Below are 18,100 nucleotides of genomic sequence, written 5' to 3'. Positions count from 1 at the left end.
AAATAATGTCTCACAACAAATTTCCAGGTGATATGGGTACTGAGCATGCACAATTAGTCATGCAATGTGAATAGTTATTTCATAGAGATTCGATTTTGCTACGTATTCCTATTTCATGTTCTTAACTTACAGTGGTGGTGAGAGATGAGTTTATTCTTGCTTATTCAGCATATTTACTGAATGTTTTCAATTAGTTTTGAGGTTTATGGATAGTTACTTTACACGTCGAAATAATGCTACTGAATTAAATGCAGCCCATGGGGATGAATACAGATGAACTGTGGGAGGCACATTTTAGATGCTTTCCGCACCACTGCTGTACTTAGAGGGAATACAGTAACCAAAACAAATTGCTTCCTTGTAGCTATCCTGCAGTACTAATGCGGGATAGTTGCACGGAAGGCGGAATTTCTACAATAGCCACCGCAGCAGATTCATTTTCAGTGGATTGAATAAATATCTGCTGCGCAGCTCAAAATGTCAGGGAACTTAAATAAATGTACACCAAGGGAGAAAAAAAGTCAGTCTGCACACTGCTTTTTTTTACTGTTTGTTCCATCTCTGGCGTCTTTTCGTATCTTGATCTGATGCTATCATCTGCACATGTGTGTATGGTTGTGATGGTAAGGCTTAGTATTTTAAAAAGTCGTATTTGGGTTGTTGGATTGTTTTTTTGTGTGCATTCTTTGCTTTAGACCACAGTTCTTCTTTCACTTATGTATACACACCCTAACATGTTGCTTATCCAAGAGGAAGTTGTCCTACAACAATCTTCAATTTCTTTATTTTTCTTTATATTTTGTTAGGAAAATGGGAAATTGGTGCACTGATTTATTGAACCATGTATAAATATACATGGGAATTTGGTACATAAGACAAAAATACATTTTCCACAATTTTAATGAGTTTAAAAGCCAACTTTTGGTATCACCATACTCTTCAACAGAGCCTGAACGTTCAGCTTTGTTGTAATTTCTTTGAGTAGTCTTCAGGCATAGTTCTCTGGGCTTCTTGAAGGGCATTTTCTTCCATCGTCTTTTACATCTGGTTGTAGACACTCACTGCTGTATCTCTCTTCTGACCTCCTACGATTTGAGCAAAAAATGTTAAATCTGGATTCATCCCTCCATAAGACCTGTTGCCACTGATATTCAGTCCAGTTTTTGTGTAATTTGACATACTTCAGCCTTTCTCCCTGTTTCCCTTTCTTAAGAATGGCTTCTTGACAACCACCCGTTCACTGAGACCATTTCTGATGAGGCTTTGATGAACTGTAGATGGCTCACCAGAAGAGCCAGATGCATCTCTCAGGTCTGTGTCAGATTTAAGGACATGGCTTTCAGATATTGTTCATCTGCTGTAGACAGATTTTTAGGCCTGCCACTTCTTCTTTTATCCTCCACTTGTCTAGTTTGCGGAATGTTTTAAAGACACACTGTACATGATGCCCAGATATGGCAAGTTTAGGGCAAAATACAAAAATACTGTTTTATGCCTGTCAACCTACATTATCTTTGGTATTTTTTTTTTATAGATTAAGACACGAGAATAAATAACAACAGGTTGCTAATAACAAAGTGTCTAAAGAAACTATTTAAAAGTGGTTCTTTACTAAGCTGCCTGTTATGTGCAGATAGGTGTCTAGGTGTCTTTTTTATGCTCGAATGATTCGCAAGTCAGTGTTAAGTTCATTCATCAGAAAATGATCAGGTACAAAGACAGAATAAACAAAAAACCAGCCGATGTCTGAATAAAATTTTTAAGAGACCTTCAGGAAGTCAGGAGAACTACTGCTCAAAAACACTCCTTGGAAGCAAAATATAAAGAACTGAAGGATGGTCAAGACTTTTGCACTGTATATTCCCAAACTTATGTTATAAATGTGGAAATTTAGATGACATTGAAGTAGCCATCTGTGGTCCTCCTCTCTATGTCCTTCCTTTGAGCTTTGTCATTGCAATATGTATCATGCCTTAGTATCAGTGTGCATGCCTGCATGTGACTTAGCGTGTGTTATCCTGATTGCAGGAGGCTCACAGGCACAATCTGGCTGCTTGAGAAGCATCTGCATCTATGAGGGCAGTCATCCACCTGTTGTGGAAGCCAACAGTACGGAAGGCTTTCCAAGAGTTTGGAGAGTAGAGAGAAATTATCACAAACACAGACTGATAGCTTTTGATGTGTGGCCATGAAGCCAGTTGGTGATTTGTGGCCACACCCCAACATGAGATTTGAAAAATTAGAAGAGAAAACTTTTCACTTCTACAACTTCTTTCATCTGTATGAAAACACACTAATACCTGCATACACTCAGCGGGCCTTAAAACCTGCACAACACACACAGAGTGGACCCATGAAGGCTAGAGGCTGTTTTGTGACATGTGATTAGTGATGACTCCTAAAAGTTAAACTTGCCTCTGGTTGCACATACACACATGCATACACAGATACTAAACACACACAGACACTCAGGTAAGTTAAAAAGGTTTTCTGCCCCATGGTTGTCCTTGGGCAATATCATCACAGAAAGAATCAATAGAGCCATCGCTCAGAGTGAGTAGAGAGAAGAAGAGACACAGAGAGGCATTGAGAAATATATAGCAAGGGCTGACTGGGGAAGAGGGGGAGTAAAAGGGAAAGGAAGGGAGAAACAGCAAAAGCAAATGAAAGTAAAGGGAAAAAACAAACAGAAAAGTAAGCAAAAGAGTGTATCATTAGAGGGAGTGAGACCAGGACACAGAGGTATACGAGGAGTAAGGAGCTGGCAAAGGTGTTGGAGGCAAGCAGGACAAAAGGAAGCCAGATACAAGTGACAAGTGACAAGGACGGATTAGGGTTGCAGGTAAAAGAACAGATGTAGAAAAGGTGGTGAGTGAGTGAATAAAGGAAAAACAGGCAAGAAGGAAAAGAGAACAGTAAATTAAAAGTACATTAAAAATAGGAGGCTATAAAATGTGGGCAGAGATGAAGAACAGAGAGAAAAAGTAAGATGGAAGGAGGATGAAAATGAAGACAGGACAAAAGAAGAGGAGAAAATGGAATGAAGTGGAGAAAAAAGAGTGATTAAGTGTTTGAGTGAGTCAGTGATTAAGTGAGACAAAGAGTGACCCTGCAATCAAGTTTTGTCAGGTTTATGGTGTACAGTACATGAATGACATGTTGTTATGCTTGATGGTCAAATTGTAATGTAATTGCTCTTGTCAACATTGGCTGATCAGAGCTTCTTGAGCACTAATGAATGTCTTACAGTAAAGCTGAAAATAAAACACAGCTGGAGCTTTGGTGCAGTACACATCCAAAGCACTATTATGAGTTTTCAAAGCTGTGCCGAGGAGAGATTTTATATTCACAAGGGCTGTGAAGTTTTAACAATTGTTAATCATGGCCAACAAATAGAAATATAACCTGTATCAAAAGATTTTATTACATGTACAATGCATACAAATGTATTTCAGTTCATTGCTTTGGTTTTACAGCCTGAACTTTTATTGTTTTGGTTCAACAGATCAACTTATTTCCATTTGCAAGCTTCCAAATGATTGGCGCTCACCAAATGTTAGCAGCTGGTTGTGAAAGGGTGACAAATTCAATGCTTAAGGTCCCAAATATCTTTCTTGGGAGTTGGCAAAGACTGTCTTTAAATGAGACTTAATAATGGTCTTTTATTTAGCAGGTAGTCAGAGATATGGTTCTAAATTAAAGCAGATGTTTTCCATATCTCTTTCCTATACAAAAAACTAACAACTAACACATTCCCACATCTACTTTATAAAGTGGTCATACTGTCGTTGCTCTATTTAAAGCTAGCTTCCACTTCCACTGAAGGGCAGCAAAGATTTTAAGGGATGTTTACTTGACCTTGTATTGTAAATTAGAGCATCCTGAGCAATATCCTAAACAGCAAAGAAGAATTTAATACCATAAATACTGTTAAGGGCTGTTGTCACTTGTGTGGGTGTGTGTGTGTTGATAAAGGTGAAAGGAGCTCAGACTGTTAAGACGAAAGGACGAGTAGCAGTAGTTGGATGGAGCGGATGTGCTTCTGTGAAGCTATAATTACATTGGGCCAGTTATGGCCAGGAACTGTGCCAGTCTGTTGTCAACTTCATTAGCAAGTCCCATGTTAATGCAGTGACAAATGGCCTACATGGAAAAGTGACTGATTAGATTGAAATAGATCATAGAAGACACAGATTAGCTCATATTAGCCTCATACAAGACCTCACATTATTACCCAGCTGGCCTGTGTTCCCACTCTGAGGTGAGCTGTGTCTCCCCACTCTCCCCTCCTCTTCATCCTCTTCTCACCCACTCTACACATTGCAAAGTGCTGCGAACGCTTGGGGAGAGGCATAGTGGCCTATATTAATGTAATCCCCTGCACCCAGCACTGCCAGCTCAGCACAGTACAGCCTCCCTTATGACAATGGGAGTAATGGGCACAGCTCTTACCTATTATCACAGCTCACTGTAGCCAGGAGGGACATTAACCTGTGGAACTCAACATGTACATCTTCTGCAGCCTGATGTTTTCTTTTTTTCCACTTTCGGTCACGCCGTGGAGAAACCGATCCACCAACGTTCAATATGGGCTGAATCTATACTGCTGTGCCAGGGGAATATCTGTCTTAGAGAGAAAACAGTGGGAACATTTATTTTTCCACAGTTAAGGAAATTGTAATTGAACAGTTGCAAGGTATAGCTAATCTTTCTAGCCTGTAAATGAGCGAAAAATGTAATTTACCCACATACCCCTCAGGCATGAAATGAAAACGCACAAACACTTTGCTCACTTATCAGGTTGATCAAAGACAGTTGGCTCTATATTTGTTTCGATCTGAGAGATAGTAAATCTCAGTTGAAACAGTCATAAAATGCAACTTTGAGACTTTTAAATGGATCTGCAAAGACTGTATGAAAATGGGCAAATATTGTGGATCAAAGACAATATGATGATGAAATGAAGAGCATAATGATGAAAATTAAGAAATTAAGCTTCTTGAGAAACACAAGCTTTTTTTCTAAGAGAGAGAAACAGAAAGTGTGGAATTTCAGACCAAACAGACTTTTAATAGCAGTGTGTGATAAAGTAGATAGACGTATCGAAACATTATTTATTGGAGCATTTTCAGGGCAGATCCTATATGTTTTACAGACACCGCATAAGCAACTGAACTGGAGAAACGCGTTAGCAAACGTTATGTGTTGTATATCATTGTCAAATTAATTCTTAAAGCCTGCTGTAGCCTAATTATCCCACTTAAATGAAACCATGGTTGAAAGGATTGCTGTAGCCTCTATTTTCCTGCGGTCGGTCTGTGTTGGTGCATCTCTAAATTAAGATCACATTTCCCATAAAAATTCATTACTTTTTTCAGCAAAGTGGCGCTGCAACTAGTCACTTCTCCTCCTCCTGCCTAGCATTTCCCTGTCCCTGTTTTTCTGCTTTTTTCTTTTTAATGTTTTTGGTAAGAGGATGAAGGTGTTGGAGGCATTTCTAAGCTTTTCATTCATTCTGACATCTGCATATTAAGTTCAGCTTCTCCCTCCGTCAGTTGTGTGCTGTAACATGATGTATATAATGGTGTGCATCCACCTTTGTATTTTCTTTATTTTGTAATATAATGAATTAGATCTAAAGTATTTTGTGTTGTATAGTTGCATTTAATGTGCAAATGAAGTCTACTGGGTCCAGTGAAGAACCCTTTATGTTCACCTAGAAGTTGTTAACTTTGTATGTCTGTGTTTTGTTGCTATGATAGATTGTGTACCATCACTTTATAGCTTTTATGATTACCCCCCCTCCCCCTCCCCCATGCATATTAGATAAGTTGAGGGAATTGATTTTACAAGATTAAAGTTCTGGAGCAAAGAAACAAAAGAAATTATTATCAAAAGGCACTTTTCAGGTGAGTAAATCTCTGCGTGTTCCCTTTCACATATAATCGAATATAAATATGAAAATACACATTAGTGCTGCTTCTGTTCTCACGCAGCCAAAATGTACTTTGAACATTTAAATAAAATATGCAAAGTAACTATTGTTTCAGCAGCATTTGTGTTTAATTGTCACACTTGCTTATGAGCTGTCAAACATTTCCCTCCAGTAATGTCACAATTAAATTAACATTTCATTTCTGCTGAACTAATGTTTTCATAATGCAGTCATGTCCAATTGTCAAAGACCGGATTTGCCATGGGAACTTTCAGGAGCCAATCAAACTCAGTTTGTGACAAAGCAAGAAAGAATGCAATAAATGCCAGCAGTCTTGATCGCATTTTGCACCCAACAATCTGTGTGTCATATTATTGATGACACAAAACGTGTCTTTTCTTTGACAGCTTGCTCGGTTTTTGAGCAAATGCAGTACAGCTTCCTCTGAAGATTATACAGTCATTTCTATGGTACATTCATCCTTGGATTCTGCTAATTCTACCTTTTTATCCACTTTCCAATTCAAACATTTTCTTTCTTCCTCGTGACAGCGATGAAACAAAACCAAACAAGCTTTTTCAAGTCCTGGCCTACTACAAAACGGCATCTGTCTCGTCTTTGTCTTTTATGTACATCAGCAACAGGTGTTACGCATCAACTGAGATAAAAGACACCAGAAAATCTGCAGATGTCACTTGATACACGTGTATCTTTCTGTTGGTGTTTATGATAACAGCGAGCTTGTAATGTGCTGGAGACATTAATCTGAACGTGCTGTGAAAATCAAAGACCAGCAAAGAACATAAAAGCAAAAAGAGCTGCAGGCAAGCTCAAACTTCTACCTTGGGAAAGTTTAAATGATTAAAAAGCTCACAGCAGCCCTCCCTCCACCATCCCGTGGCTCATTATGCCTCATGTCCTACTATTGGACCTCATCATTTTCTGTAATTGCCCTCATTGGCCGGATTCCTATTTGGCCTATTTTGTCCCATTCTGCTGAGAAATTAAGGCATTCCTCTAGCGACCCTGACCTGTCCCAGGCTTTGTCATTTGACTGACAGCCCATTAGCGAATCATTGATTGGTTGAATCTTGGAATGTGTCAGCCAACCTAATTAGAACTGAGTCCCTCCTCTCTGAATGTCAATTGAGACCCTTGGAGGAAACAAAAGTGCAGGAAAATTAGGCCTTTCTAATCCTCTAGAAGGAGACTGTTTTACACAACCAGATTGGTTTGATTTACAGTACAGAGGCTAAAGAACAAACGTGTTTGTGGATACCAACGTGCAAATGCAGTCTTGCAGAATTTAATGTGGAAAACAGCATATTATGCACATATTAATCACTTATATTCATGCATGCAGCTGCACAAACAATAATTCACCTGGGCAGTGAGTGCATATTTCCTCTGTCTTGCACAAATATATTCACTGAAACTTTTCCAGAGGTCCTGATTAACACTTCACCTCAATCACCTGTACAAACCCTCGGTGTCTCACAGGGAGGTGATTAAGCGGATGCCAACACAAACACACACTTAATTACACACATCTATGCATACATTCACATAAGAAAAACGCACATTCCCACACATCTCTTCTCTCCTGAATACACAGATGCTCAGATTTTGATGTGTGTTAACATGTTTAGAGACACACACATACAAGCTTAAACACACACTGTCACACTGAGTCGGGATACATGTGTGTATGTTTTTCTGGCAGCTGCTTATGCCCACAGCAGGTTGGGAGACTATTTGGGCTAATCAGTGCAGCTCTCCACCACAGATGGTCCTTGACTGAATCTACTACTATCCTGCCATTAGTCATCCTGAGGAAACTCAGAATTCATGAACAACAATAAATAAATATTCTTCTTACCTTGAAGATCTGGGTTTTAATGTGTTTGTGAGTTCGATCATGAAAACTGAGCCACATTTGTTGTCACAGGAGGGCTGAAGATGTCCTTTTTTTCCTCCTTTTTTTTAAAACCTCAGGCAAGATGCTAATGAGTTGTGGTGTTGGTGAGGGATTTGTTATGAAAAACTGGTGGCAGCGTAGATGACAGTTTATTAGGCTGGCTTAAGATAAGATTGATATTTGTGTGGCGGAATATCACTTTACTGTGATTCTAGATTATATTTGCAGGAGTAAGTGATTATTTTTGGAATTCAATTTCTGTGCAGAGCTACAGCTACAGTGAGTGTTTTCTTTTCTTTTTCTTTTGTTCTGTTTCTGAGGGTGCAAGGTCTTTTAGAGGACACAAATGTATTCTGATTTGCTGATCAGCCAAAATTCTCTTTGGAAAAGAACAGAGGGATAGCAGACCAGAAGGCACAATGGGAAATGCAAACTTAGTGTGATGCAAAAACAAGTGTAATTCAGTTCTCAGCTCATATGTATAAAAAATGTACACCTTTTGTAAAATATGCATGAATTGAAGTATTTTCAAACTCTGCTTCTGCATACTTCAATCTCACATTTAATCATTAAAATCTTTTTAGTATGAAATAATTTACTACTTAAGAGCATTTCCTTGTTTGGATTTCTTATGAAACAACAACAGAAATCTTCTTCCTGACTTGGGTAAGGACAGAAAGTTGATCATGCTGATCTCTAATATTGTCTTGTTCATTGTTTACTTTAGCTAGTATTGGCTAATTAACAATAATCACAAAGCCTTGTTAACACTGATGTGAATGCCACTGTTTTTGCAGGTATTTAGACAGAAACCACATTGTTGCACAAATAAAGTCTTGTCTCAGTGATGTTACTAGATAAAAAATTAAGGCATCTCCATGGAACGTTTTCACAATTCAGCCTGAGGGAAGCAATATTTGTTTGCCCCAAATGCAGTGCGAACACTCCATGTAAGTGTATTTCATAACATTACCGTTTCTACATTTTTGTCTAAAAAAGCCCACTGAAGTAATTATAATCTAGAGGTTATCAGAAACATTTGGCATTATAAAAAATTCATTTTAAATCACGTACGCTAAATGAAAATAGGTCTTAGGTACAAATACTGAAATGTTTAATTATGAATCATAGCTGTGGACTGAGTGAACAAAAGCACTGACATACCAATACAGAAATACCCAGATGTTTGAAAAAAAAAAAAAAAAACAACCAGCAAATCTCAGCTGCTTTAAAGATAAAGATTTAGACTTTTTAAAGATCTAGTGTTTTCCATATATATTCACTCACTACTTTGTTAAGTACACCTGTTCAACTGCTTGTTTACATAAATAACTAATCGGTCAATCACATGGGAGCAACTCAAGTCACTTTGGCAGACAGGCACGCTCAAGAAAACCTGCTGAAGTTCAAACCATTCCTCAGAATGGGGAAGAAACTTTGTTTCTGTGACTTTGTATGTGCTATAGTTGTTGGTGTTTATTTGGATAGAAAATATCCAGTGAGTGGCAGTTTTCTGGGTGAAAATGCCTTGTTGATGCCAGAGGGCATAGAAAAATGGCCAGACTGCTTCAAGTTGATAGGGAGGCAACAGTTACTCAAATAGCCTTTTGTTACAACCAAGGTATGCAGAACAACCTCTCTGAATGCCCAGCACGTCGAACCTTGAAGAAGATGAATCCTAGTTTCTCTGTGCATTCATCAGAGTCTGAATCTGATGAATATATCAATGTTAGATAGAAAGCACTTAGGCATAGAAAAAAAGTACATTCCTGAACGTGTGTGTGTGAATTCGTGAATGAGACTTGTACTATAAAGCGATTTGAGTGCTTAAGCTGAGTAGTAAAGCACAATATAAAAACCAGTCCATTTACTGTAGGAAGGCCAGAATTTGGTGTAAATAACAAGAAAGCACAGCTCCATTCTGATTTGTATCAATGGTCCAGAGTGGTGGTGTAATGATGTGGGTATATTACCATGGCACACTTTTGGTACCTTAGTACTAGTTTATTTTCATTTAAACTCCATCCTCTGACGGCTGCTTCCAGTAGAATAAAACTCACAAAGTTCAGATCATCTCTGGTATCTTGAACATGACAATGAGTTCCCTCCACAATCAGCACATCTCAATCCAATAGAGAACCTTTAGGATGTGGTGAAATGGGAGCTTCTCATCATGGATGTGCCTCTGACAAATTTGCAGCAACTGTGTGTGAGGCTATCATGTCAATATGGACTAAAATCTCTGAGGAATGTTTCCAGCAACCTGTTGAACCTGTGCCGCAAAGAGTTAAGCCAGTTCTGAAAACAAAAGGTGGTGCAACCTAACATTTGCAAGGTGTACCTAATAAAGTGTCCAATGAGTTTACATATAAATGTATCAGAATATATATTCATGACTTAAAATAAACCAAGAAAACGCATTCACAGAACGAAACACGCATGCACACACCCACACACACACACTATGTGGATTTGCCAGACATGTGCAGAATGTTGCCAGACTGTACACATATACGATTACAAACGCAGACACACTCACTTTTTAAATAGAGGCACACACACACAGACACACACACTGGGCGTACATACACATGCAGAGTGCTTCTGTTGCTTCTAGATAAGTCTCTCTCCATAGACCACTGTCTTTGTACAGTGGAGAGAGCAGAGGGTGAGAGGAAGTCAGAGAAATGAACTCATGTCATTAATTTGTTTCAACTCCAAAGACACAAAGCATGCCAAGCCCAAATCTCACGTAAACATTCGCACTTCTCCACACTTGTGTACTCCCTACAGCCTTTCCAGCTTTGCTACAATCGATTGTCTTTATTTTTTCTGTTGTATTCTTTCTTCTTTTCTTTCTTCTCCACCGTTCTTCTCCTCTCGAGTCACTGTCTTGCTACTTGTTTGTGAATATTGTGCTAAAAGGTGATATTAATGCCTTTAGAGCTGTGCCAGGAATACTAACACACAGCTTCCTAGCATTTCAGCACCCTCTGTGCTACCTGGGTTTGTACTGCCAGATTACTTAGGATTACATTTGCACACAGCCACACAATGACACACTGACACACACACATGCATAGACATAAACCATTTCTCCTCACAGAAGAGCACTCACCCTTACTCAAATTGGCAGTCGTTGTTGGCTCACCCCTCAGTTGAACCACTATGTTCTCCCGCAGTCTTTTACTAGTGTAATTGAAGTTTCGGTTCGGGAATGAATCATTGATGTGGTTTAATAGTGTGGGTTGTATGTTTGGGGGCAAAATGGCAAATTTGCTGTCTACCTCAAAGAGACATGAAATTTGAAAGGAAGAGTAAGGCAGTGGGAGGAAAAGATCAGAGGAAAACCAGGATGAAGGTGAAGGCAGGAGGAAATGGGTGGAGCTGGATAGATAAACGAAAAGGAAACGGATCAAGAGCGGATGTGTGCACATTTAAAATGCAGAGACAGAGGGTTTGGTAGAAGGAGGGCCAGAACAAATAGAGGGCAGTAGGTGTTGAGCGAACAGGAGAAGCGATCTCACACTGTGAAACAGAGACACAGCTCCGCTAGCAAAGATGAAGGGGTGCTTAATTGGGTTTCTGATTCCTGCTTAATCCTATCCTCAATATTAATCCCTTACAATGTACATAATCATAATAAATACATCCACAGGGAGAAACTGTTAATAGGAAACCGTAATGCAGATAAAGAGTGCATGTGGGACACCTGTATACAACCTTTGGGGACACACTGAGGACGTGTCTCATTCATCTTTCCCCCGTGCAGTGTTTTGAGCACCAAATAGAGTTTGAAATCACACTTGAGACTCTAAATAACATCTTGCCCCAGGAACATATCGTGCTGATGAAATATAACTGTATCACTGTTGTATTCTTTAACAATGGTTTATATCCATGCAAGGCAGCAACAAGTGGAAATAAGTCAACTTGCCCCAAAACAAAAATCCATTTTGGGGACCTTGTTTATCAGCTCTGCTTGTGCCAATTTTGAAAAAATACTCTTTCTCACTCATGTTCCCAGTGTTTTAGTTTGTCATGTTGCCACTTACTAGCCTCTAGAGTGTTCTATACCTAGAATTCATGTAACATATTTCACAGTTAATTATTTTTATTCAGGTTTCGGATTTGTGCTCGTGTCTTTTTTTGAATGATCAAGCAAGTCTTTCAATAAATTTTTAGAGTGGTTTGTGTATTGTATTTAATTTATTTTGCCCAGCTTGTTTAACGAAGTAAATTCTAAGGTCTTGCTGTAAAAATGTTGTACATATAAAAATACAATATGACCATGTACAAATCATCCCAGTATTGGCACAAATCCAAGATTAAACTACTTTTAAACGACTATAACGAATACACATCAGCTTTATTGGTGTTTGATTGACACATCATGTCATGATCGAACAGGGAGGATTCAAACACAGGACTCTGAATAATGCAATTAAGTGAGTTTATTTACAGGTAGACAGCAAATATGGTGGGGGTGGGAAGAAAGAGAGCTCCAGGGAATCCAGGGAAGGGAACACACATCCAAACTCACTCTACACAGATGTCCACTCACACTCATGCTCGCTCGACAGGGTTTGAGAGGAAACAGGAGGGGTTCCAGGAGGGTCTGCATAGGAGAGGAAACACACATTAGAGAATCAGCATAGCACGATGAGGGATTCAGGAATTACAAAGAGAGCTGAGGCTACACTAACTGTGATAAGTACAACGATCCAGTGAAGAACATCACCCAGTAAGCCCAAATGAAGATGATGAGCAGCAGGTGAATAAATTGCAGCCAGGTGTGTTTGCCAAAGGTGGGAAACTGCAAAAAAGAGTACCCCCCAGGTGGGGGAGGAGTGAGGAGGAGAGAGAGAAACAGAAGCACAACAACAAACACTGACAGGGCAGAGGAGAGGACTGGAGGACCACACTTATGGGATGGGCCTAACTAGGAAGGGCATTTATTTGTACCACCCCTCCCTTAAAGTTGAGAGACTCCAGTTCCTCTTTTTCCAGGTAAATAACAATTTAACCCTCCTCAATGCATCATTAATAAGACTATATGATAATAATGTAAAATTCTGTCCTGGAACTTTTTTTTTATAACTATACATGCAAAACAATACATTTTAAGCTTTGAAAAAGGGAATCCTCCTCATATGACTTATTGTGGTTTGGTCCAGTTGCAAAGATGAGCTTAAAATTCAGGATGTGTGCGACATTGTTGTTTGCTACTTGTTTGCCCAGCCTCAGAGTCTTCGTCCTCGTCTGGCCCAGCTCCAACTTTGGCTTCTGCTCCTCCTGGTCCAGCCTCAGCCTCTGCAGCGACGCCTGGTCCGGCCCCCGCATCGCCATCGTCTGGTCCTGCCTCGACTGGTCCTGCCTCGACTGGTCCTGTGCCCACCAGGCCATGGCCAGCACGCCTGAGACTGGAGAGCCTCCGCTGCCTTCCGCGCGGTCGGCCCCCTGAACTTCTCCGTCGTCTCCTTCGTCGCCGCCGCTGCCTTCCGCGCGGCCGGCCTCCTGAACTGCTCCGTCGTCTCCCTCGCCGCCGCCTATGCCTTCCGCGCGGCCGGCCTCCTGAACTGCTCCGTCGTCTCCCTCGCCGCCGCCGCTGCCTTCCGCGCGGCCGGCCTCCTGAACTGCTCCGTCGTCTCCTTCGTCGCCGCCGCCATTGCCTTCCGCACGGCCGGCCTCCGGACCAGCTCTGCCACCTGTGCCACCCGCCTGGTCGGCCCCCCGACCGTGTGACCCGTGAACTCTTGTGCCTGTGGGCTCTGGGTCGGCCCCCTGAACCTTATTTTGACTATGGTCATGTGCTCCTGTGTTTTCTGTTGTTTGTTTTGTTTCCCGTTCTGGTCCCTCCGTCCTGGTCCCCCGCCTCCCGCCCTGGGTGGGTTGTTTTCTGTTTTTGTTTTTGTTTCTCGGGTTTGGGCTGTCGGGAGCCAGCCCTTTAGGGGGGGGGGGGGGTGATGTCATGGTCCTGGGCCATGTGGGCCCAGTATTCTTAGTTCCTTGTATTTTTGTATTTCGTTCCTTATTTAGGCCATGTTTTCTGAGTTGCCCTGTTGTGTTGTTCCCTAAGTGTTTTCCCTTCATGGCTTTTACCCCCTGTGTGCCCCTCTGTGTATCTGTGAGCCCTCGTCTCTCCTTATGTTTTATTCCATGTTTCCCCTGCCCATTATGTCTAAGTTCTCCCCGTGCTCTCTCTCCCCCCTGTGTGCCCTCTATGTATTTATGAGCCCTCGTCTCCCTTTGTGGTTGTTTCATGTTTCCCCAGCCCGTTATGTCTGTATTTCCCTGTGCTCTCTCTCCTCCTGTCTGAACCTCTGTGCCTGTACATGTCATGTTCAGTTCACCCCGCCCTGTCTCGTTATGATTATCAGTGTCACCTGTGTTCCCCGTGTGTGCCCACTTTCCTCGTTTACCCTCTGTGTATTTCTGTCTGAGTCTCCCTCTGTTCGGCGTCGCGTTCTCCCTCATGTTGTGTGTAATTCTCCCCGTGGTTCGGTTCCTTGTACAGTTCATGCTTTAGTTTTCCCAGTTTTAGTTTATTTTGTATTGCTTCCCGTGGCCAGCAATAAAGCTGTGTTTTTTGAGTTTATCCCCGTGTCTGTGAATCTGCATCTTGGGTCCTTCCCCTGCCTGCCACACAATGTATCATGACAATGTGAGGATAGCGCAGGACATACATGAGGCAGCAGTGAGGTGTGCAGTAAGAGTGACAGAACAAGTTCAAGGTGGGGTTCGGCTCTGAGCCCCTTCTTGCTTATAAGAGTGATGGACAGGTTGACAGATGAGGTAAGGCAGGAGACTGTGATGTTTGCAGACAACACTGTGATCTATAGTGAGATTAAAGAGCAGGTGGCAGTGAGCCTTAAGAGATGGAGGTATGCACTGAAGACAAGAGGAATGTCAGTAGAAGCAAGACAGAATACATGAGTGAATGAGAGGGAGACAGGTGTAACTGTAAGGTTGCAAGGAGTAGATCAAGTGTGAGTGAAGGAAGATGAATTTACACACCTGGGGTCAAAGCAACAGGCAGTCCAGGCAGAGAGGAGTGGGTGGAGACGAGTGTCAGGGGTGATTTGTTACGGAAGGACAGCAGCAAGAGTGAAAGGGAAGGTTTACAAGATGGTGATGAGACCTGCTGTGATGTACAGTTTGGAGATGGTGGCTCTAATAAAAAGACAGGAAGCAGAGCTGGCAGGGTTGAAAGTGTTAAGTTGTTTTGTTGGGAGTGACCAGAATGAGCAAAATTAGAAGGACAGATCAGGTTGAACAATTAAGACACAAAGTTAGAGAAGCAAGGCTGAGATGTTTTGGACATGTGCAGGGGAGGGATAGTGGATCTAATGGACAAAGGATGTTGAATATGGAGCTGTCAGGCAGAAGGAAAAGAGAATGACCACATAAGAGGACAGTGGAGGTTAGGGTGCTAACAATAGGGTGCGATGAAGGATGATGAGCCACTGTGGTTGGTGACACCTAACAAGAAGATTGTACGATTTTTTTTAAATTATCCAAATTATTTACTGTGCATGTTTTATGTCATCAGTTATATGTCTCATAAGTGCCAAGAAGCCATACATAATCAAAATATAAAATAATTTTTAACATTTCTTTTTCTCTTTTTATCTAATGCACATAACTACAAATAGCCCTAAGTAACAATGTAAAATGAAACCAAAGAAAAGAGAAAAATGTTTGCTCAAATTGATAATATATCATTTGGTTACATAACAGCTTCAACACCCTGGTCCGCTCAGATTTCCACATTATAATGAACTCGGTTTCCAGACAAACATTATCACATTTCACTACGTAAACAAACAGAAATATATTTGGAAAAACGCGTTTTTCCCTCTCCTCTGCCCAGCTTCAACAGGTACCAGAGGGAGAGTGTGTGAAGAGTCATGCAAGTTTAATGCTGCCGGTTTCTGCCGTACAACAAAGCCCACAGTGTTGGTTTTCATCTTTCCTCTATTTGGAGCAAGTGGAGCATGAGGCGAAGGAGGAAAGGTAAGGAAACACTCTTTTCCCCAACTGTCTCATATTTGTCAGTAAATCGCACTGGTATCACATCAGGTCACCCAGTAGGCTGTGAAATGACTTGTTGATCCCGGGAATATGTGTGTGTGCGTTAGTGATAGACAGTCAGCGAGAGGCAGTGATACTTTTATCTGCAGGTTCGCCAAGGAAACCTTTTCAAGCCAGACCTCACAGTGAAACGGCCCTGCCAAAGCCACAGAGAGTGAGAAAGAAAGAAAAGCAGAGACGGGACATTAAAGGCATCACTGGTGTTTGACAAACAGGGAATTATCAGAAAAAGGGTGTGCGGGGACTATGAGAACCACAGCACCACCAGCCCAGATTTCACCCGGTGGACACAAAGATTTGCTGAATGTTCCGCTCTAACGATGGCAAATTAGATCCGGGGGACAGAGAAGTGAGTGCAGAATGAATGAAAGGAGTACTGAGCACTGTCCCTTGCATGAAGCCATATTAGCATGCACAGTAGATCTCTTTTATGGCATTGGCGCTGTCCGTGGTGCTGAAAAGACGTGGTTACACAACGGGTAATGTTCTACTTGGACGGTAGGAAAGAAGTGGGTATAAATCCCGGAGGAAAATTGAGATTTCAGCGAGCTATTAGCTTTGTGTTGCCCAACCTGGCAGGAACATCGCGATCCGGCCTGCAGAGGTGCTTAAAAGTGGCATATTACATCAGAAAATGAATGGCCACCTTTTCAAAAAGGATTCAATTTGAAAAAAAAAAACAACAACTTTCAGTCCTCTTTTTGCTTCGAATCAATCTTTATGACACTCACAGCAGTCTAATACTTTTTGTGCTCGGAATTTGTGCATTTCCGAAAGATCTTTGCCATCAATAGCTCTCTGTACAAATCTAAGTCATCTAGAAGCAGCAAACTTATTTCTGTATTTGATTGTCTGGCTGGCTTAATACTATTGTAATACTCTCTCTCTCTCTCTCTCTCTCTCTCTCTCTCTCTCTATTTAAATATATATATATATATATATATATTCAAAACTGAATGAAAACATTAACGGCAAATTTTCCCCGGGACCCGAAGAAGCGGAAGAAAATGTTACCCGACGAATTTTCATTAAAATTCAACAAGAGGCAAGCTCCGTGAGAGGTTAGATTATTGGCGGGCAGGCTCTCTGCGCGCGCGCGCGCACACACACACACACACACACACACACACACTTGGAGAGACGCTCACACACACACTTCACAGCTGGTGTGCCTTCCTCCAGCAGAGACTGACAGAAGCGGGGCGACCGCACTAAGCTGTGAGCGCTCTTTTCTCCTCTCCTCCACCAAGCGCGTCTTTTACTGTTGACATAAAAACTTTGAAGAGGTGAGAGTCGAAACGTCAAAACGCCGACAAATCACCGTCGACAGCGCGCATCAACAAAGAAGAAAGGGGGAAAGAAAAGAACCATCAAGTCTGAGAAAAGCGGTGGAGCCGGGAGAAAGAGGGAGCTATGCCATCTCCCGCCGAGCAGAGCCCAGTCCTCCAGTGTTGTGTGTCGGAGCTGCAGCATGGTGTCTCTTTCTGGACTCTGGACCTACTGCCTCGCCCCGGGGAGAACTCATCTCCTTTCCTTCTCTGCCAGAACGCTCCTGCTGCTTCTCTTATTAACCGTCTCTTCCTCCCCGGACGCCTGCTTCCCTCACCCACAACCTTGCCACATTCTCGCCCGGATAGGACACACCGTGCGTCTCGGTGCGCTCTTGCCTACCCGACAGCCGGCACGGATACAAAACGCGCTCAACCGCGCCCTGGCCAGCCTCCGGCATCAAGGCGGAGGGGCAGACTCCTCCACAACAACCTCTCAGCCAGCTCCTCTGCTGCCCTACAACCTGAGCTTGGAAATGGTGGCTCGATCGCCCGCGGGAGGGGACCCTGAGTCATTGTCCCGTAGTGCCTGCCAGGACCTGGTGGTCAGGGGTGTGTCAGCCGTGCTCGCCTTTCCCCGCTCCAGGGAGGAGCTGATCCAGGTGGAGTTTCTCTCCTCTTTCCTGGAGATCCCCTTCGTATCTATCCTGGAGGACACAGAACCCCTTGTGACTAAGGTAGGAATTGACGCTGTGTGTCTTTCCTGGCGTCACTGTGCACCTGTAGCAATCATCTTTGAAAGATGACAGTGAAAAATGGTTATGTGTGTATATATCATGGCTTTCATCTTTCCAGCATCTTGCACTTCAATTAGCAGCATGCCAT

General features: G+C 42.0%; 2 protein-coding genes across 5 annotated transcripts in view; one reads left to right on the top strand and one right to left on the bottom strand.

Annotated features, from left to right (window-relative positions):
* Positions 1-12,236: 12,236 nt before the first annotated feature.
* Positions 12,237-15,339, bottom strand: LOC309695066 (uncharacterized protein). Of its 4 annotated transcripts, none has more exons than XM_082515467.1 (3): positions 12,974-15,339; positions 12,560-12,669; positions 12,237-12,471 (listed from the first exon to the last, which is right to left on the bottom strand). In XM_082515467.1, the coding sequence occupies exons 1-3, from the start codon at positions 14,373-14,375 to the stop codon at positions 12,298-12,300; spliced, it is 1,686 nt and encodes a 561-aa protein (XP_082371593.1). In that variant the 5' UTR covers positions 14,376-15,339; the 3' UTR covers positions 12,237-12,297. The 4 variants fall into 4 exon arrangements, with proteins under 4 accessions (XP_082371593.1, XP_082371594.1, XP_082371596.1 ...); XM_082515468.1 differs by having other exon boundaries at positions 12,595-12,669; XM_082515470.1 differs by having other exon boundaries at positions 13,083-15,339.
* Positions 15,340-17,096: 1,757 nt separating this feature from the next.
* The window catches only part of grin3ba (glutamate receptor, ionotropic, N-methyl-D-aspartate 3Ba), a 90,187-nt gene continuing 89,183 nt past the window's right edge, over positions 17,097-18,100 (top strand). Inside the window, exon 1 of the mRNA XM_082515465.1 lies at positions 17,097-17,952. Coding sequence (XP_082371591.1) covers positions 17,419-17,952 — 534 coding nt within the window. The 5' untranslated portion in view covers positions 17,097-17,418. The remainder of the gene's footprint in view (positions 17,953-18,100) is intronic.

Source organism: Aulonocara stuartgranti (genome assembly GCF_965226115.1).
Source record: "Aulonocara stuartgranti genome assembly, chromosome: 19".
Classification (NCBI taxonomy): domain Eukaryota; kingdom Metazoa; phylum Chordata; class Actinopteri; order Cichliformes; family Cichlidae; genus Aulonocara; species Aulonocara stuartgranti.
This window is presented reverse-complemented; position numbering and strand designations above follow the sequence as displayed.

What these genes read in the sequence shown, in the direction of transcription:
- LOC309695066 (XM_082515467.1), bottom strand. Translation starts at nt 14,375, where the DNA reads ATGAACTGTACAAGGAACCGAACCACGGGGAGAATTACACACAACATG. An exon ending in CCTTTTTCAAAGCTTAAAAT is followed by an intron (nt 12,670 to 12,973) that starts GTATTGTTTTGC and finishes TCTTTTTTGCAG; the next exon opens with TTTCCCACCTTTGGCAAACA. An exon ending in GGATCGTTGTACTTATCACA is followed by an intron (nt 12,472 to 12,559) that starts GTTAGTGTAGCC and finishes TCTCCTATGCAG; the next exon opens with ACCCTCCTGGAACCCCTCCT.